Raw genomic sequence first — 22,147 nt, forward strand, 5'->3', positions numbered from 1 at the left:
CGTCAGTATAAAGGCGTGTATAGCGTCAGTATAAGGGTGTGTATAGCGTCAGTATAAGGGTGTGTATAGCGTCAGTATAAAGGTGTGTATAGCGTCAGTATAAAGGCGTGTATAGCGTCAGTATAAAGGCGTGTATAGCGTCCGTATAAGGGCGTGTATAGCGTCCGTATAAGGGTGTGTATAGCGTCAGTATAAAGGTGTGTATAGCGTCAGTATAAAGGTGTGTATAGCGTCAGTATAAGGGTGTGTATAGCGTCAGTATAAGGGTGTGTATAGCGTCAGTATAAAGGTGTGTATAGCGTCAGTATAAAGGTGTGTATAGCGTCAGTATAAAGGCGTGTATAGCGTCAGTATAAGGGTGTGTATAGCGTCAGTATAAGGGTGTGTATAGCGTCAGTATAAGGCGTGTATAGCGTCAGTATAAAGGTGTGTATAGCGTCAGTATAAAGGTGTGTATAGCGTCAGTATAAGGGTGTGTATAGCGTCAGTATAAAGGTGTGTATAGCGTCAGTATAAAGGCGTGTATAGCGTCAGTATAAGGGTGTGTATAGCGTCAGTATAAGGGTGTGTATAGCGTCAGTATAAGGGTGTGTATAGCGTCAGTATAAAGGTGTGTATAGCGTCAGTATAAGGGTGTGTATAGCGTCAGTATAAGGGTGTGTATAGCGTCAGTATAAGGGCGTGTATAGCGTCAGTATAAAGGTGTGTATAGCGTCAGTATAAAGGTGTGTATAGCGTCAGTATAAGGGTGTGTATAGCGTCAGTATAAAGGTGTGTATAGCGTCAGTATAAGGGTGTGTATAGCGTCAGTATAAGGGCGTGTATAGCGTCAGTATAAGGGTGTGTATAGCGTCAGTATAAAGGTGTGTATAGCGTCAGTATAAAGGCGTGTATAGCGTCAGTATAAGGGTGTGTGTGAATAGCGCCAGGTTGTGTGTGTGTATAGGGCCAGGTTGTGTGTGTGTGTGTGTGTGTGTAAAGCATCAGGGTGTGTGGTGTGTGTATAGCATCAGGTTGTGTGTGTGTGTATAGCATCAGGGTGTGTGTGTGTGTGTGTGTGTGTGTGTGTGTGTGTGTGTGTGTATAGCATCAGGATGTGTATAGCATCAGGGTGTGTGGTGTGTGTGTGTGTGTGTGTGTGTGTGTGTGTGTGTGTGTGTGTGTGTGTGTGTGTGTGTGTGTGTGTGTGTGTGTGTGTGTGTGTGTGTATATATAGCGTCAGTATAAGGTCAGTTCCTAAACAGAGTATTATTCGAAACAGAGCATTAGAGCAGTGTCCTGTGAGGGCGTTAGTCGCTGGGTACCTGCTGCTGTTCAGCCATGGAGTGGATGTTGCTGAAGGAGGGGTGGCTGTGCTGGCTCGACATGGTTGGCTCAGCGGGGGAGAAGCCCAAGGCGGCAGGCTGGCAGAGGGTAGAGGAGGGGGGCTTGCATCCTGAGCTGCTTCCACCTTTACAGGATAGACGGAGAGATGGAGGGAAGGGGGAGAAAGGACAAGAGAGGGGGAGAGGTTTTTAGAAAAAATATATCGACATGAAGCTTCCTAACTCATCATACATACACTGGCACTGCCGTGGGTGTGGGCACGAGCACTGCACTGCAGAGAAGCACACATGTGCTCTCTCACACACCCTTCTTGGCTGTTCTTTGAAGTCACACACATACACCCAATCAAGGATGTAGAGCAAGAGGGTGGGATGGCTACTTAGTAGGGTACCACTCCACAGGGCCATTTAGCTCCCTGCCAGAAAGACCACACAAATAATGGTGGAGTGAAATATCTCTATGCAAGAGGGTGTCCTGTTTCAGCAGAATCAGCATTAGCGCAGGTCAACCTGAAAGCCGGTGTGTCTGTGTGTATGTGTGTGTGTGTGTGTGTGTGTGACATAGAGAAAGATATAAGAGACCTTTGTGGAGGTCAGTAGTCCACATTGTCACACCTCAAAACCAGGAGGACATTTCCAAGCAGAACTCTTTCACTGCAACTCCTGCGTTTATAAAAGAGAAAGGAGAGGTGGCTTCTCACAAGATATAGAAGATGGAACTTAACCAAACCATTTTTGTTGCTGAATGTTGTGAGCATTAAAATCTTCTGATTCTGTCAAGGGAGCTAGCAAAGATGGACAACGTGGGTCAGCGCTTCAATGGGACAAACCACTGTGTGACAAGACTGTTGCATCATCCTACAAAAAAATGACGAGTCACTGTTTAGTGTGCTGCTTTGCTTTGTCATTAAGTTCCACCAGACTTGTTTTTCTGTCAGAATCCCAGGTTCAACTTGACTGAGATTCTCTGCAGCCTTGAGACTTTGCTTTGCCTGCAGTTTGACTGCAGTCGAGCTAAAATCATGGCTGGAACACAGCAGGCTTGGTAAGAGCAGTCCAGTGTGGTGTTGACAGTGCTGCATGCTCAAGCCTGATTTCTACCAAAGCCAAGACACAGCAGTTTGGACCGCTGGCTCCTGGGTAAACCTTGGCCTCTGCAGAATTCTGAACTCACTCACTTAGCTAGAGGGGGGCTGGTCGCTTGTACAAAAACAAAAAACATCCGCCAGTGGCTCAGAAAACCAGCCTGGAAACTCATTGCACTGGCATTAAACATATAAGGAGTCAGACCACACTTTGACCTAGCTGTGGATGGTAGAAGGTTTACGACAAGATGTTCATCCTGGTTGTTCGAAGTTAAAGTTTGAATCAAATTTAAGTTTAGACCAGAGTTTCTGTTAGCCTGTAATAGACGGCTTTTAGCTAATAAAAAAGAAAGAAAGAAAAGCCGGTGAATAAAATTGGCGCCGCCCAAAACATTGCAAACTAATGCTGTTTAGCCTATTCATGCTTATCGGTATATTAGGTTAATTTGCATAATTTAGTGGAATTAAATTGGCGCATATACAGTACATTCGTTATGTATCATAATTATCACACACGTACAGCATACAGATACAGAGCGGAAAATCTGTCAGACAGCGCGAGAACTGCTGCTACAGCGTCCGAAACAGAAAATGCATAGGAAACGAAAAGCGGGCTTCATCAGCATGTCACACACCATTTTGCAATGAGCTAGAGGCAGTACGCATTTTGAAAACATATACTTAATTGTTTGAAACATGAACGTTTTACTACCTATGAGGCATGTCTTACCTTGCCTCAAAGTAGCCTAGCCAAAATTAGACCATATTCGAGGGAATTATTTTAAATCAACTTTTCTTTCATTGTCCAGTAGCCAAAGGCACAATACTAGTCATATTAGCAACCTGTGCTAGTTGTTGCATATTAGATTTCCCTCTTTCTTAAATTTCAAACAGATTTATCCATCTGTCACATGAAACCACTTGTATGTGCTTTACGCTTTTGCTAATGGTCTTTCCTGCAAATTACATTATGGAATGAACATTCGCGCGTAGCCTACTACCACGTGTGCATTGCTGCGCTTATAATGTGAAATAACATTTTACCAACATTTTAAGCTAAATGTTCTGATCTGTTGCATCAGACACATTTTCATGTAGCCTAGGTCTACTGGTTGTATGAATTTGGGATATATCGTTCCACAACTGTCCCAGAGTCTGTTTGGAATAGGCTATTTCTTTCTTGACAAGCTGACCAATAGAACATGTAAACTTTTCCACTATGGGGGATAGTAGATTGACAGGCTAGTGATGTTGCTGTTCGTGACTCTTCTTGTTGGCTGAGGAAAAGTAAACGTGCAGTTATTCTAACATCTTCAAAGTACACGTCAGAATTCAGTAAGAAGGACAGCACTTCGTTGCATCCTCGACTTGCATGTTCTGTTAATATGAATTACCAACATTTAAAATCTGATTTCTGTCATTCTGAGCACTGTGGGTGGACTCCCTGATCAGGTTATGCATCCAATGCATATGGGTCCAGTAAATCTCTCAAATGTCCGGTAAATTTAAAATGTTGCCGGTCAAATGTCAAGACAGGGAAATGATGTCCCTTAACTTATACAGTCTGTCCGTCCCCAACTCTGTTCTTCCCTCCAGATGTGAGGAAACCTAAACAGAGGACATGGGGCACCAATGACCTTACACTACTGAACAGTACCAACAGCATATCCTGTTCAACGGTTTGGTTCCTTTTAGTGCAAACCCTTTCAACACATCTTACGGTGCAATGTCCTAAGTTGCTGATGAAAACCTTGACCACTGTGCTAGTGACCTGCAAAACCAACAGATTAATTGTACGTCTCCAGTAAAATGCAGAAAAAAATAATATGAAAAGGGGTTAATGAAATTGATGAGATATTTCACAGCCAATGCTTTTATCACTGGCTTTTAAAGTGAGGAGTAACGGGGGTGAAATTTATGAACGACACATTCCAACTTGAAATAGCCCGCCGGTCAATGGCCATAGTTTAAACAAAGTGCAAAACAGCACGTCTGAGTACCATCAATCCTGAGGGGTGACTGCACGCATTTCCTCCTATGATAGGATGAGTCCCAACACTGGCATCAGGAGTGGGCTGAGAGGGAAGGAGGAAACATCACATACGTGACTCATCTCAAACTGCTTTCTGTCTCGGCACAGATACACAGAGAAACACAGACACACATATTTAGAATGTCTTATTGATGTTGCATTGTCGAGAAGGAACCTGCAAGTAAGCACTTCGTTGAACAGTGTATGCCATGTGTATCCTGTACATACCACTAATACAACTAGAAACACACACACACACACAGTATGTTCATATGTACACTAATAATTCAATATTAAACTAATTATGGCAGTAGGCAGACCTTTTTCATTATTAAGACGTGAACACCGACATTCCAGCGGTGTGCTAGCACCAGCAGGGCGAGCCTCCCTCTGTAGCCCGACTGAAGTGTGTTTGGAACAACAATATATGTGTTTTAGAAGTCGTTTTCACATACAAACTTTGTCCGAATTCAGAATGAAATACGCTCGCTGTGGTAGAACATTTATTTTCAGGTAGCCTGATCTCAGATGTGTCCATGTAAACAGGATTATTAGGGAAATCCTTCTTCTTGCAAAGCATGTAAATGTTTTAATCAAACTATTATATTAATCTGACTATCCACAATAAATTGCATTATTGTGTGCATGTTACCACACTCACACAGACCTGTATCCAGAGCTTACAGAGTTACAGTTAATCAGCCTTTCAGATCAATAGGACAACGTTCTACAGCAAAGACTGTTTAATAAATCTCCAACAGCATTGGCCATGCATTGTTAGAGGTTAACAATACAACCTAGCTTTAAAATGGTCAACTAAAACGGTCAACAGCTGCACCTGCAATGTTGTGGTTTTATGCTACAGTAATGACTGTAGATGCACTGGAATCAGAAATGCAAAGCAGTAGAAAACCGGTCTGCAAAAAACAGAAGAGAAATTTCATAACGCACGGAAACTGCTGTTGTTATGAGAGGCCTTGTTCTGCCCTGGCCTCAGTTGGGAGGGATATGACGATAGTTATGAGGGCTATCTGCCGAGCACTGAGAAATGTCACACTGTGCCTTTAAATGCTGAAGTGAACACATTGCGAACTTCCTGAGTGTGACACCCCCTTCCTCTCTAGCTGCTCATTGGCTGCTAGTATCCAAGGGCTGGGCGGCGAGGTCTCTATAAATAAACCTGGTAGCTTGTGCTGTATCAGCAACCCTTCCCACAATGCCACTCTCGCCCTCCCTCTTCCTCCTCTATTTCGCTCTGCATGTTACCTCTCTCTCCCAGTCGCTCTCTCTCTCTCCCAGTCTCTCTCCCTCTCTCTCTCTCTCCCCAGTCCCTCTCTCTCTCTCCCAGTCCCTCTCTCTCTCTCCCAGTCCCTCTCCCTCTCTCCCAGTCCCTCTCTCTCTCTCCCCAGTCTCTCTCTCTCTCTCTCTCTCTCCCCCAGTCTCTCTCTCTCTCCCCCAGTCTCTCTCTCTCTCTCTCCCCCAGTCTCTCTCTCTCTCTCTCTCTCTCCCCCAGTCTCTCTCTCTCTCTCCCCCAGTCTCTCTCTCTCTCTCCCCCAGTCTCTCTCTCTCTCTCTCCCCCAGTCTCTCTCTCTCTCTCTCCCCCAGTCTCTCTCTCTCTCACCCAACCGGCCAAAGCACTCACACAAATGTCTCTAATGGGGCTGGATATTAATAAAATATAGTAGGTAAGGGCACACAGCCATCTAGACAGACACACAGGCGTACTGCACAGGGTAGAATTCATCCTCACTTATGCAAGTGTCAAATCGGACCGGGTTAAATATATACATACTGAAGTAATCATTTACACCAATTAACCATGCATGGACCATGAGGTATCCCACCACACCCCTCTACAGCTGACCAAATACAGCTGCCAATCAGGGTGTCACCATAGCAACAGACTAGCCCACTCCTTGTCTCCAAGGAACAGGAATGAAATGGGGTGGGGGGTGTAAGGCCAACAGCTGAACCCACCGTCCCTTCCCCCTCCCTGGCCCTGTCGACCCCTCTCATACCCTGTTAGGGTAACGGGAGCAGTGGTGCCACCAAGCCAAAGTTGGACACTGGGCAAAAGGCGCGGGGGGGGGGGGGGGGGGCTAGGGAATGATGGAAGGAAGGGATAGAGTGGAGGTAAAGAGGCAGGTCTGTATGCTCCCATTCAGGCAACAACACTGTGGATGCCTGGCTGGTACACTGACACACTAACAACACGCATTAACACACTCCCCGCCACAACACAGGCAAGGAGGACCACCGTCATCTCTCCACTATCCGGTCAGGATCTCCAAGCTCTCATACAGGCACACCTGACAGAGCCAGGTAACAGGCAGGTAATGCAGTACCGTTAGAGCTCCCTCTGTGAATGGTAAAATCACCTTGAACTTTGAAGACAGCAACTCAATGCTGCCAACAAGTTACTGTGTTTAGAACAACAGTAAATAGAAAACTTTCCCTTCTGTCACGCTGACGACAGCCAGACTACTTTCCTGACTGATCCTGTCCATTGTCAGTGGTCACAAGAGAAGGCACCACTGTCTATAGAAAGTTCCAAAAGCTAAATCTTCTTCTAGAACTGTCTCTGAGCTGACCTCGTGCAGGGTGCAGACCCGGCGAGGGAGTGTGGCAGGGGAAGCTAAGCCCATGCCCTCGTGGTGCCGACTGCGTCTGGGCCAGGTCAGGTCACTAAGGACACTCATTCTCCTCTCTCCCTCCATCTCTCCCGGCGTGGCCGGCTCACTGGCACTGAGGGACAGGCACAGCTGAGACACAGATACTGCGCACTCTGACACTGCGCTTTTCAGGCCCAGACTGTGAAAGAGTGTGAAAGGGGGGAGGGGGTGAGAGCAAGACTGGCTGCTTGTACATCATGAATATGACATTCCATCTGTCAAGTTCTATGTCATAATGTACCTGTGTGTCCCTCCACATGACATGTCTAGTTGTCTAGAATCTCAGTATGTCCCTCAGTGTAAAGGCTCTGGACCCTCACTGTACTGACTCTGACCATTAGCTACTTCTCAAAGGTCAAATGTCACACTCTTGCTTCCACATGCCGGGCAACAATCCAATCAGGACACAGCGGTAATGTCCACTTCCAGCCTGCACTGCCCGACATGATTGGTGCATCAGATCATTGTCATGACTGGCTTGTACATCTGGTCATTGTCAATCACTTGACTGAAAATACAACCACTTTGCCTTCGGATACAATCCAACAGGATGAAGACAGGGAAGTACCTAACATCATATGTCCGATCACAGTAGTTTGATAAAGGAGGAAGTTCTGGGCATTCACTGGAAGTGTGAGCCATCCTATGGAGTGAACTGACTGACGATTAGGTCTTATAAACTGAGTCCAGGTCAGGAAAAACTCCTTGTCCTCCTGGTGACAATCTCCCCCTGCCAATGCCCAGACACCAGCTAAACCTCCTCATATCACTGGCCTGCCCACAGTGCTGGCCGGCAGGCAGCAACAGAGTGCTTTATTTATTTGAGAGCAGCTCAAATAATTCTCCTCTACCCCAACACCCCCACTATGCCCCCAATGAACTTTAGACAGCCCCCCAAAGCTGAGTCAGACTGAAAGCAATAAATAACACCCATCTGGGTCGACCTCTCATCAAACAGTGACACCGGTAAATTGAGCGCTCACACAGTGCATACAAATATAACTAAATCCTCTCCCAAATGCAATGGGAGAAGAGGGCCGACGACAGCCCTGGTACAGGACGATTTGTGGCCGTGGTACTTTCTGGGCTCTGGCTCGACAACTTCTACTACAGAGAGAGCTAGTACGGATGAGGATGTGCTTAGTACCCAGCGTTTGATGTACTTTTTTATTATGTTTCTCTTCCTGTTGGCCAATCCAAATGCCCATCTTGTCAGTAACGACTGAAGCTAATCTGCTGCCTGAAACCCCTGATGGCACATAGGGTGGCACAACAGAAGGTATCAAACACACACAACGTCATGCAAGCTTTCCCATGCCTCTTGGGTCAGGTGGCCATGTTTGTTATTGTTTCCAAAAACTTAGCAACCTACAGCCGCTCACCTACACCACTCCCCCTTTCCCAATAAGTGTCAACTGTGACCCAAAGGACCTTAGGTTCTCATCCCCCTTTGAGAAGGGCCTGTTCACATTTTAGGACGGCTGCAGGTTCTCCTCAGCTGTGGACTAACTCATTAGACTGACCAGCTCTAATCGATCTCAGAGTGACCAAGCTCCTTTGGTGGGCAGCAGCCTGGGCATGTGAGCTCCTGTAGAGGCAGCAGCTATCTATCTAGTCCTGCCTGCCAACAGGAGAGGTCAGTCTGATTCTTCAGGTGGAGGAAGCAGAGGGGGAAGAGTCACAACTCACCACTGAGGTGTGAACTTACATACAGCCTCGCAAACTGCCCATTTTACTTATGAAAGAACAAGAGAAAGACAGAGAGAGAAGGAGAGAGTCAGAGAGAGAGCGAGAGAAGCACGGGAGAGTTTGCTTGCTAAATGTTTTATGTGCTTTCCGTGATGGAAGTGGCTGTGTCAGCGTGGATACTGTGAGTTATGCGCAGCAGGGGGGGGGCCGGGGGGGGGGTTTGTTTGTCTGCCAGAAGATGTCGGACGGCTAGACCACCGCTTGGTCACGCAGATACAGGCTACAAGCACACTGAGCTCTACTTCTACTGCACAAGAAATGTTTTCCTTTCAAACTTGCGTCATCGAAGGAGGTGTTGGGGAGGGGATGTTGAGGAGGTCGAAGGGGTGGTAAACTAACACAATGTATAACTTAAAATTAAACCAAATTGTTTGCACTCATGACTATTGCTTTCAATTACATTTTCAGCCAACTTACAAGCAAATACTTTCTGAATTTATTGTACCAAATCAATCTGCAAGGTTGCTAGCCAACTAGCCTGCTAATGTTAGCCCTACTAGTTTGCTAAGGTTAGCCCTACCAGGCTGCTAACGTTACCTTAGCACTACAAGTCAGCCAGTTGCTATTAACAACTAGCTTATAGCTACATTAAAGTAAACCAAAGTTTTAGAAATACATAACGCCATCTAACCAGTTATCAAAGAATGTTAGCTATATGCAGTTATCTTAGCCAGCAAGCTAACTAGACAGCTAATGTTAGAGAACATGCCCGAAAAGTTGACAAAACGAAAAGGAGAACTGACAAGCCAACTGCACGAAGGCACTAGAGCCTGCCGTGTCCATGGCCATACGTGCCCCATCTACTTCTTGTTCACATCACACTTCCTGTGATTGGTGGATTGTAGGTCACCACCGCCAACACATGGTCTGGAATTGAATTACATGCTAGCATGGCTAGTGGCTAATGTTAGCCAGCTTAAGATTGCTACTGAGCAAGCATACAAACTCAATAGCACAGCATATATCCTCCAAATGACTGAGAAATAGTGCATTGTGGGAAGTTTAGAAGTTATCCAGGAATAAGGTAATAAATATGTAATAACCCAAAAACATAACTATGTTTGTACTTGTACGTAACCAGATCATGACTCCAACTAAGTTACTAAGTCTTTGACGACACTGTGTTACATTGGTGCGTAAAAACGCATGCTTCCTTCCCTTTAACGTTTTTAACTAGTGTGAAGCGAAACCCCACCACAACACAAACCACCTCAACCATCCCCCACCACAAACACTTAGCCTATGTACTCACCTCCCTGACAATCTCTAGTCCACACATTCCTATTGCTTCATTCATCACCACAGTCTAAAAGGTACAGCTACAGAAAAGGACAAACTTACTTTCCCCCTTAGCTACAGTCTGAGGGAGATGGAGGGGTGAAGCCTAAAGGGCCATTTTGACAGACTTGGGAGCGTTGCAGAGAGGTCCCCCCTAACCCTGTATACCAGCCCCTCCCAGCTAAGCTACAACAACAAGGATACTCAATCCAGACTGATTTATTGGACGGTGCATTTGTTTACTTCCACATGAAGCACATTCCACAGAGTGGGACAATCTCAAGGGACAGCGGTTTATAGAGCACCACTCCACCACCACCTCCTCTACACCAGAGGAGGCTGGTGGGAAGAGCTATAGGAGGACAGGCTCATTGTAACAGGCACCTGCCACTAACTGTAACCACACCAAATACAACACAGTCCAACAGGCAATACAGTCTGGGGATCTTGTTAAAAACACAGCAATCAAGAGCATTGATTGCATCACTTCAGTCACATTGTTGGAGGGGGAATGAATGATAACTTCAGTATCTTGTTTACTGGAAAGTCAGAAGGATAAACATGACTCAACCACAGTAAGCAAGGGGACGAGACGTTTCACCTTTAGACCATAAATTAGTGCAGGAAACAAACAAGATGAAGGGAGGGAAAGGAGCAAAGGGCAGCGGTGGGGACGTGGTGTTTGTGTGACTGCTTCAGATACCGCTGCTTTCAGTCTCACAGTCCAAACTCCACTAACAGAGGGCCTAACCTGAGATTTGTTCTCTTTCCCCAGCTCTGATATGGCCCTCGTCTTCTCCGTGTGTTTTCCTACTTCAGGAAAAGAAGCTCCCACCATGCCTTTACCTTTGGCCTTAGGCCTAACTATTATCATATCTTCAACATTTCCAGACAGAAAATAAATGAACCAGACAGAAAGTCACACTCTTTCTCAAGCATGTTACATTTCTCTCCGGCATCTTCCAGACAGTTAAATCAAATGTTATTTGTCACATACTTCGTAAACAACAGGTGTAGACTAACAGTGAAATGCTTACCCAGTTACTCAAGTCAGCAACCTACACACAGCCGCTCAGCCTGCACCACACTGTGAGGACAGAAATAGGCAGCAGAGAAAGAGAGTTGGATACTCGGATAAAAATAACTTAAATTAAAAGGGGGAAATAGCTGAAAAGTCACCCAGATCTGTGGGTATAAAGACTGCACTTTCTATTCCTGTCTCACAGAGTCTGATACCTCTTAAAGTCCAGAGAGGAGCTTTGAGTTACAATTGACAACTACAGCCATGCGTTGATTTACAATTAGCCTGCTAAATCACTGTTACTAGGAAGTGATAGTGTGGCAACATTGAAAGGTTATGCACTCAGCTGTAAACTTGGACTCGAAGTGTCACCATCTCCCTACCAATAGAGATAGCAATATTAGGAGTGAGCCCGAGGTCTGGCCAATGATAAATACTTATGGTTGAGGGGAGGCGGGGCGACTAGATAACTTTCCAACTGCCAAAACGTTCTGGCCACCAACTTAGGTAATCACCAAGTCAAGTTATTTCAGTGCATGATCATTTTTGTTTCTGATCAAGCAGAGGCCTTGTTTAATATTGACTAGACTTCTACCAAACATGCTGTGACAGACAACAGTAGGTATCAACGTAACCCCCAGACACCATGCCCACTTCAGTGGCGGCTCACTGTGTCACGAGAGGGAGTCTCTCAGCAGGGGGATGGGACACAGACAGCCCTTTCCTGAGCCAAGCTGCAATCCAATTTAAGGCTTATGGGGAGAACCTGCATTAAACTACTGTACACTAAGCAGTCTACAAGGTGAATCCCGTCAGCTATTCAACAAGTGTCCTCCTCGTGCTTCACTTTTCAACCCAACCTTTATCCTGGCCTCTCAGCCGCATGCCGATAACTCGCTTAAGTTTTATGGGAAACTCCTGAGATAAACAGCACCATGGAAAGCTGTGACCTTAAAATAAGTGCTACAATGTCAAGCGTCAAGGGCACAGCCATGGACAAAGTGCATGACTGACTGTGATTGACCAAGGGCGGTGTCAGAGACGGCTCCCTGCTAGCATGCTGGACCAGCTGGTCAGACTGGATTCAGTGGGGGGGGGGGGGGGGGGGCTGGTGTGGTCGTCCTCGCAGAAGCTTTAGATTGCTTGCTTGAAAACTTTCTTAAAAATGGGACAATTAAGTAATTTATATCTAAAGAGCATTAAGTGGATAAACGATTGACGGATAATTGAATTCCTTTCTTGAGCCAGTGCCGGAACTGGGCAAGAATGGGAAACCCTTATACAAATAAATAATAAAATGAAAGGATAAACAGATAAACCCCAAACTCAGTATTCATTCATGCCTTCATCTACCCCCATCCCCAACTCTCCCTCCACTTCCATCTTTATTCTTCCGTCCATTGAATAGGCATCACCATCTCCACAAGCTGCTTCCTGTACTAAACACAGACCTGGCTATTCACTGCCTGAATGTCACCACACTAAGGTATCTTTGTCATTAATAAAACAGGCTACATCCTCTGTAATAACACAATAATAAGCCTGGTGTTCAAAAGTAGTTCAAACCCCTGTAGGTCCAGGTGTTGCTTTTGATTGACCTGTATTGATCCAGCAGGTCCAGACAGTGAGAATCTACAACAGTCAGATACTGTGAAACGTGACAGAACATAAGATGTGCAATTCCCCAGGGGCAGGGATTCCGTGAAGCACTTGACTTATACAGCAACAACATAAATCTGTCATGATACTCGTAAAATAAACTGTGAATTGCCCAAATGTCAAATATTATGTAACCCTGTGAAACTTTAAGGGAATCTCCACAACAGAGGTGATAGAAACGTAATCTAAGAATTCAAAATATGCATCAGGCCCCAACAAAAGGATAGGTGGAGAAGGGCCCCATCACAGGCTTTGAGGTTTAACACTCAGATCAATAAAGTTGTTTTGCAACCACACGCACGGACTGTGGAACTCCCAGCTTCGCTAGGATTTCCCAGCTGCCTGGCTGTCATGGTAAAACACGCTCTAGTGTGAACCACACGACTCGTACAAGTAGAGCACAGCTGTGCAGAACATAAAAGGCATGTGTCCATCCATGGAAACACTGGGACCAAAAGATCAATGGACTGCAGTAGTAAAGCCTGGGCAACAGTAACCTTGAAAGGGAATGAATTTATTCCCAGAATTGTTTGAACAAGTGGCTGGAGACAATTGTGGGAAAGGAAAAGGGGAGGTTGGCAGAGGTCTCCTAGTCTCCTAGGTGGAACTCCTCTAGGTGGGGCTTGCTTGAGTTTTTGTGATGAGTATTCCTGGGAATCCCAGGCCCTACTAAAATAACCCTAAAACAACTTAAAATGATAAACTTTTATGCTCTAACACATATTGTTGAGGTAGTGGTTTTATCCAACCCAAGGTCCAAAATGAAGTCAGAACAATATGAACAGGTTGATTCTGTAATTACATCATTGTTATGCCACTGACAAAACATTACAATATCTGTATTAGTTCCATTCTACTACGTTAAAACACGTGCACACTATTCCACCGAAGCGCTCTACAACAATGATGAAAACTGTACTTGATGCATCCATGCGAACAGTAGTAGGACACCGACCAATGGAGCTCTGCAGCTTCAACTTTAATCCTCCAACTCTTATGGAAATAATGGATAGGTCTTTCCCCGATTCTCTCGCCCTCCTCTCATTATGTCATCACTATAATGCTTGCTTCTTTTTGGTTTTTTACAATTACGATGGCATGCAGTTTTGTGATTGTTCATGACTTTTGGAGGAGGATAAGCGCCACAGTGTCATCAACACCACAGATCGTAGAAACTATGAATAAACAAGGCACAAGTCAAAACTGTGCATGAAAAGCTACATGACAACAACCCACAGAGGTGGTGAACCTTTTGGAAGAGAGGGGGTCTCACAGAGAACTACACAGGTGATGCAATAGCGACATACTTTACTACTTATAATTCCACACATCATTCAAGTATGACAAATAACTATCTTTGCTTAGATTGATCCACTAAAAGTTTACAACACATGTGATTAGTGAGAAAGAGAGAGTGTGAGTGTTTATGTGCGTCTGTATGTTCAAGTAAGAGTGTGTACACTCATTCACAAACCAACAATATTGGTACTAACTTTTTGTCGGTTTCCGGAGTAGGTGTGACTGAGTTGGTAAGTAGCGACTTTGCTCTGGGTTGTTGATCCAGGATTCGGTCGGCAGATTTGCGACCATTCTGTTAGAAGGCTGCGACTTCTCCTCCACTGACGAAGTGATCACCATCGGAAACTCTTGTATGTTGGGCCGCTGTATCCCAGAAATCAAGTCAAAGTTTATAATTTGGGGATTCCAAAATTACTTTGGAAAACTATGAGGATGCATCAAGTGTAGAGTGAAGGGGTAATCCTCGCCTCAGAAATCTTCAGAAATCTCTGCAATTCAGCAATATACATCCAACGACAATAAAACTCAAGTTTGAACCGGAAAGGCAGGTATATATAAGGGTTTCACACAAAAATATTTCTTTGTCAACAATTCAATCCTGAAGTGGTGGAGACATTAGGAACCAAGGAAACTAAAAAGGCACCATTAACTTGTTTCCAAAAAAGTTTCACGTCGTCTTTCCTCGGTATTCTTTATTACAATGTTTCTCTAAGGCAATGAACTGGGTTTCAGGCAACAATGCTTATTTCTGAAGTAAAAATATAATATAATTATTTAAACTACATATTCTTATATAATTCATAGCTATTTCTTATTTAATATATATATATATATATATAATATATAATATATATATATATATATATATATATTATATATAAAAAATATGCTTCTCTGTGTATATGGGGAAGAAAATATTTGGTTACTCAAGTTTGCTTCTTATAAGTGCGGAGTTTCATGCATTGTTCCTTGTTGAATTTCTTTTTTAATTCCAGTCAAAGATGCAAAGAAGATACAGTCAGATAGTAGACAAGGGTGAGATGTATATCTGGGAGCTTGACTGAGACAGGACCCCCACTCGGATTTCCAGTTTTGATAATTCAGCAGCTGACAATGGAACCAGAGCTAAAGCTGGAAGTGTTGGTGGGCTGAGGGTGGGGGTCTCAATTTCCAACTACCACCATTTACCCCATCACTCTCCCTAAAAATAGCCTTTGCCTCTTAGATTCTGTGTAAGTATCCTATTGTGAACTAATCACTCAAAAAATAAGCAGGTGAAAGCAATCCAAAACATCTGTGCTGTTTTCTTTCCCGGACTTCAACCTGGTGGTTTAATCCAGTGACACAAAAGGTACAGTTCAGAGAGATAAATCATCCACAGTAAAAGCTTTTTGTCTTTGTCTCCTCCACCAGATGCATAAACATGAAAATCTACCCTTCCCCCTTGAAGGAACTAGCGAAGTCCACAGTTAACGGGTGCCCTTAAGCGCTGCCAGGTCGAGAACTGGGAGGAGAGGGACAAGGAACTAAACACACGAGGGACAACAACCTTTAGCTTGTGAAAAATGTTATCGTGTGCAGGAAGAAGAAATAAACATGTGCATGCAAAAAGAAATACGACAAAGCAAAGTGTTCATGTGCAAGTAAGTGTATTCCAAGGCACAACAAAAGTAAAACCGTTTTCAGTGTCAGTTTCTTGCGCTCTATTCCAAAGTCTCTGATCTAGGTAGAGTCAATGCGCCTCTCTTGATAATAAAAAAAGAGAAGTGAATGTTCAATTTTGATTTGCTTTGATGTGCCAGAGACGCGTCCACATACGCAGCAAAAATGTATCCTTCTCTCTCGCCAGTTCACTTGAGTGGCAAAGGCTGTTTGTTAACTACAGCATGTCAAATACTTGAATATAATATTTAACATATATTCAATAAATCCGGTCCGCACTCTCCCATATTTTATTTTATTTTAAATTGACGTATCTCGTCTGACAAGACATTGACGACAGTGCAATATTCCGGTTTTGGAGTCTCTTCGTCAGTTTTGATACAAAAACTGTAGCGACTGCTCAACAAAAAAAGTGGGTTTCCGGAAGTGAGTCGTGATCCCCGCGAAAGTAAAATAAAAACGTGCCTTTAAAATAAAACCCAATACTCCGTAGTTCCAAATGAACAAAAGCAATATACTTTTCAACACTGTCACCTCCCTCTCACACTGTCTTCTACGCAGTCGTTCGCTGCCAGTCAGTTCGTAGCTTCCGTATGTGGCTCGATGCTCTCTCCTCGCGCTCCTTTCGCCTTTGATACCTCCAGGTCAAACAATGAACTATATTTTCATTCAATCCTCAGATTTTTCTCGCAGGATATTCACCTCCGAGGTGGTGTTCTTCCCGGGTAGCATTAACTCATATTCGCCCCTCTCCCGTTATTACTCCCTGTGCTGGCTACCCTTTCTGGACCGCTCCGGATCCACACCCTGCGATGCGGATTGTTCCAACAGCTATTCGAGCGCAGGGGGGCTGTGGAGATACACTCCGATAGCAGCTGGGTTGACGCAGCTCCACGCACATTGTTTAAAATTCTTAAATTAGCGGGGCTACCTAGAGTCACAGTACAGCAAGGAGACATTACGCAGAGTTGTATTTCTCTGTTTATGTGAAATTACACGCGGGGTACTTGAAATATTGTAACACACCCAGCTACATGATGTCAACCCTGAGACTTTTCGCATCCCCCTTTTCGAGAGTAGTTGCGCCACAAAGTTGCTCCTCTCCATTTATAGTAACAGGCAGATATATATACATTACATATATATACTGTACATACACACATACATAGACAAGGGCGACATTGATGGGGCGACACTAGGTGCGCGTGCCCAAATAAAAGCCCTTTCCACTATTCACACAATATCTGAAAATGACAACCGCAACAATATTCCTGAACGAGATACGTGCTGTGGGAAACACTTGTCAACTCATCTCAATCTATAACAAAAGGTTGAGTCCGATGGCGCATAAGGAAAATATGCAAGTGAGTTATAACTAACTAATAACTAAGGTATTGGATAAAGTCAAACAAGTTACCTTAAAACCAGTAATGTAATCAGTAAAGCAAGCATTTTGTGACACTACATTTGAGTCAACTTGAAGCTGTACCCTATTTATGACATATCTTTCAGAAGTGTATTACAAGTCAGGATAATGACAAAAGTTGCTTCCTGTTCCTCAGGTTTATTCAGAAAATAATTACTAAGACAGCTATTTGTTAGCTGTCCTTCACCATGTCTATTTCTGCAAGCTTCATTTAGTTCTACCAGTCCTTGAGAATGATTTCACCTTTTCTGTGCTAAAGCACGCACACTGGCAAAACCCTTCCCCTTCTCTTTTTGCTTTCCACCGCCACTACTCTCCTCTTTCCCTGACGCGCCTTCCTCGATCGTGAGCTCAACACTCCCCACCCCCAGTGTGCGCGTTCGCAGGCTCTGTTGCTATCCGACGCCGCGGCAGCTTGAGCGTGATTGGTCAGACGACGTCCCTTCAGCTGCTTGAATTGGTCAAATTGGATATGTGGGCGGAGATAGAAAATGAGGCTGCCCTGTCCCCTTGCCTCCTCGTCGTCGCCAAATGCATCGCGGAGGCAGAAAGACGTGCCCGCGGAAACAGTTATTAAAGACCTCAGGTAGACAGATAGGGGAAGGGGGTAAGACCACTAGAAATGCGACCAAAGGGGTAGCTCATGAAGTCATGCAAAAAAGATCTATATAGAAAAGTTCAAACAATACTTTAAAAACTTCCCATAAATAGCATGCATAACTTGATAGAGCACAGAAAAACACAAAACGAGAATATCTAATGCCAGCACAGGGACATGTGCCAGGTGACCGTTCACATCTAGTTAAAATATTATGTCCAGTAAATTAAAAAATAAAACTTGCCTCCAAGTCACACAAACTAGGCTAACGTAAGCCAAACAGGCAATTACATGATCCAGGATATCTGAAAACACTGACAATGTGATCAAACTGAGTTACTTTTTTGGGAATATTAACAAAATATACTTTGTTTCTTCTTCAGATCAAATACAGGAAGAAAAACTATTTTACACCCTTATGACACCAATAAATGGCAATGGGGTAAATTATTATCTATATGACATAATAACAGATGACTTCAAAAATGTATATGTATCTCAATCCAGTAAAACACAAAGGGCAGGTTAAGTAATGTGATAATTTAGCCTTGGTATTTTGAAAGCTCTGAAAATAATTCCCTGTGAAGTGTGGAAACGAAACAACATTGTCTGTTCTCAAGGAGATTGCATGTTGTGAATCCCTGCGTGTTCATGTTGGGTATTCGTTTCCATATTCTCCCCCAAAAGAACAGCAACTGGAGAGATGGGATGGGATGTACAAAACGAGGTTAACCATGCCGTCATTCATCCTCCACGGTAGCCAGTGAATGTGCGTGTTCCCCCTTCAGAAAAACTTTTTAACTTCACTTCACTGCAGACAGCTACTGTCGTCATGCAAGGATTGGGATAGATTTCAGCACACAATTTAATCAAACTGCGAGCTGGAGATATTTGCAATAGCTATGCAGCATGTGTCACTTCCATAAGAGAGCACTGTTGATGCAAAAACTAAACCCCAATTACAGGTTATAGGTTAGGGATGTTACTGAGGTGGTAGGCGATATGGGAAGGGGAGTGTGGGTGCTCACACCCAAAATAAATGTACAATTTCCATGCAGGACAAGAACTTTAGAATTACTTTTGCAATAGCACCTGGGGTTGCTCTGCAGTTGCACTGTGTATGCATTTGCTATGTTCTGGTAAGACAGGCAATTTAAAAAGTCGCAGGGTATTGCTATATTTCTCAATTACGAATGTTCTCTAGAACAGAAATTAGGATGTTCACAGTCACCAACAACAATGATTCAATGTTCTGAACATTAAAAAAAAACTGTTACCAGAAACATACAAATGATGAGAAAAATAACAATAGGTAGCCTAAACAATACATTTAATATCTAATAGAATTATTAACAATTATGTCCCCAAATGTATGTGTAAACTGCTTACAACTTAATTCCAAAATGCCAGGGACTTTGACAGTCTTTAATCGGATCTGGAGACTGACACCACAGCCTCTCTCCATCTTTGTTCCAAAATATGACACACCAAATTTGAATAGCAACATCATAACGTTATACTAAACTTGGTTGAGCAATTAGCCAGCAAATTCAGTCCCCCTTTCCCCTTAGCGCCGAACAGAGGCACAGCATGGCACATACAGTCCAACCCGAACTGGTGCAGCCTCCTTGTGCCATAACACTATTTTGATTGTATTCGCACAAATTTATAGATAAATGTGTACGTGTATTATGTGAGCTGACTCTCCAAAGGGAGTGTGACTCGGTTCCAATAAATCACGTTTGCAAAGCTCCCAGACACCCGAGATTAAAAACGCAAGGCGAAGACTCCGGGACTCACGTGCCTTGCAGCAAAATTCCACCCGGCAACTACACACTGTACCATGGTAACAGCCCTGCCATTGGTCCCGGGTGCGTTTTGAAATGACCAATGGGAGGGCCGGCAGCGTGTGATGCGTGTTGCTAGGTAAACATGATGCAGTGGGAAGATACGGTAGTCGAACTCTACAGAAGAAGCTAGTGAGCGCCAGAGGAACGGAGGGGTAATACAGCAGCGAATTACAATTACACTGCGGGGAGGTTACCGGGGTTGCGTTTCAACTCAGCTAAAGCCTGGGAAAATGTTTTATAAGGTGTGTGTATACTGTTAAACTAAATGTCATTTAATTTCTGCGATAAGTAGACCCAGAGACAAGCATTGATTTCACCCATCTTAATCATCACTCATTCTCACCCAGCGCAGGGATGATGGAATCCTTACCAACAACGAATCACATGCTTCTCTGCTGTATTTCCAACCTCCCTATCTACAGGCAGAATATCCAAATATATATATCATAGCTCTCATTGCCGACCAGTGAAATCCTGACAACTAAATAAGGTTACATGGCGCCTTGTGACGCCAAGGTCTCCACATTTTTTAAATAGGCACTAACCTTTTTACGACCCTTTGACACCCCATGGCAGTGCCTTTGGAATGGAATACAATTAGCCAATAATACAATTCACTTTGTAAAACATTGAAAATTATGCAATAGAAAGTGATGTAAAATGCTTGATTTATTAAAGTTATCTAGAACTTGCAGTATGTTACATCAAGCTGCAACTGTTAAAAGTAACACACTGACAAGGAACTGATATTTGAATCTCTAACTTTGACTTGAGTGAAACAATGTAAAACAAAATATACATCTACACCTCATCCTCTGTTACAACATGCCACTCTGATCATCACAACAGCTCAAGGACCTCTGGGAGGAATGGGAAATGTGGCAGAATTCCTGGTCATGCCTAGAAGGGATCCAGCTTTTGTGAAATTAACATCAGAGTTGACTTTTCGTAGCATGTTAGGAGAACTTAAGCAGCAGGTTAGGAGAATTAGGTTAAAGTTAGGAAAAGGTTTAGGGTTAGCTAAAATGCAAAAAAAAGTATACTTTTGACATTAATTTGACAAAAGCTGGATCCCTTCTAGCCGTGAACCATAATTCCACCCGGCAACTACAGGCGTTTACAAAACAGGCGCAAGGCATGTCATAGGTGATGAGCATGAGCATGTGTTATGTTTCCCAGTGGGCTATATAGTGTACAGGAAAGGTTGGAGTTACATGTGACAAAAATGGCCTAATGTTGCTACTGCCACTAGAGCTCTGCCAAGAAACCCAAGAGCAGGCAGAGAGTCAAGTTGAACACTGAAAGAAGTTTGAGGCGCTTTGTCCATAAATAGGACCCAGGAGGTCCCTGCAAGAACAGGTGGTCCCATGCAAGGACAGGTGTAGGAGTGTAGCAAAGGGGAGGCAAATACTTGGGCCGTGCCGAGAATACTGGACAAACAGATTGAGCAATCTAGATAATATTAGTGTCAAAGTTATGCCATTTTGTTTTTATAGCAGGGGTAAACTTAAAAAACTGTTTGCTTCCTTGCAAGTAACCATGCAGATTTACAAATGAAATTCAACACAGAAAGCATTTCATAAAGTCCCACAATCTCTTATGTTATGTTTTTGTTATGTGATGCTTAGAAATGATAACTGTTGAATAGAAAAGAGGAAATAACTTTTTTGTATGATCAAAAAAAAAAAAAGGTAAATCTGTCTAGTCAAACATCTCCTTCAATGTCTGCTAATGACCCCTAGAGGTCTCCATTCTCCTGTATGAAACCGCTGAACAAAACTGAGGTATAAATGTGTTCTGCTCAGAGTTACCATCGTTTCCATTTCAATTCTAATAAACTCAGGAAGCATTCTACAACATAAATTATCCTTCTCATCACAATTTAATTAATTAATTATACTTCTCTATAATTTTAATTTTACAATATTTTAATTTCCAAATTTCTTAAGGCTCCCTTATTGATAAAACATTTTTTTTTTTGCCAGAAACTTGTAACCTGTTCTCAAGTAGGTGCAGGTCCACTCTCATTTGTGCGCATTACTGTGTATGTATTAAAGGGGGAGGGATAATGGCACAGAGAGAGGGCTTACACGGCATCACTATGCACATGTCTTTGCGCTTATGCCTGACCCTTTTCTGGAGAGAGACAGAGAATCCCCACACTTAATCCCTGATGAGGCTCCCCCTCCCCCTGCTCGACCTTTCACCTGAAAAGCACACATTCATTCCAGCACAGACAGACAGACGGGGCTAGTCACACATACCACAAAACTGTGTCACACAGAGACCCAAAAGTGTTAGACAGGATCCTCATCTATTGTACATAACACAATGTTGTCTCGGCATGCATGTAGACATTTCCAATGTTGCACTATGTCATGGTTTACAATGCCAGGATTAAGGGTTATTTTTTCTTAAGGGGTCAGGGAGAGTTTATTTTGAGATCAGGTTTTTGTTTGGGATATACCCATAAGAGGCAATAGCACAGTTC

General features: G+C 43.6%; 1 protein-coding gene across 5 annotated transcripts in view; it reads right to left on the bottom strand.

The window, feature by feature from the left end:
• The window catches only part of LOC106605641 (dual specificity tyrosine-phosphorylation-regulated kinase 1B), a 69,493-nt gene that overhangs the window by 13,892 nt on the left and 33,454 nt on the right, over positions 1-22,147 (bottom strand). For 2 of the 5 annotated variants that reach the window (XM_014201508.3, XM_014201507.3), the window contains exons 1-2: positions 14,315-14,938; positions 1,305-1,450 (exon numbers count right to left, since the gene is read on the bottom strand). In XM_014201508.3, coding sequence (XP_014056983.1) covers positions 1,305-1,450; positions 14,315-14,459 — 291 coding nt within the window. In that variant the 5' untranslated portion in view covers positions 14,460-14,938. Of the gene's footprint in view, positions 1-1,304; positions 1,451-14,314; positions 14,940-22,147 lie in introns of those variants that run through there. The other 3 variants (XM_014201506.3, XM_014201510.3, XM_014201511.3) reach the window with 3 other exon arrangements.

The sequence above is a fragment of the Salmo salar genome, chromosome 05 (genome assembly GCF_965601325.2).
Source record: "Salmo salar chromosome 05, fSalSal1, whole genome shotgun sequence".
NCBI lineage: Eukaryota > Metazoa > Chordata > Actinopteri > Salmoniformes > Salmonidae > Salmo > Salmo salar.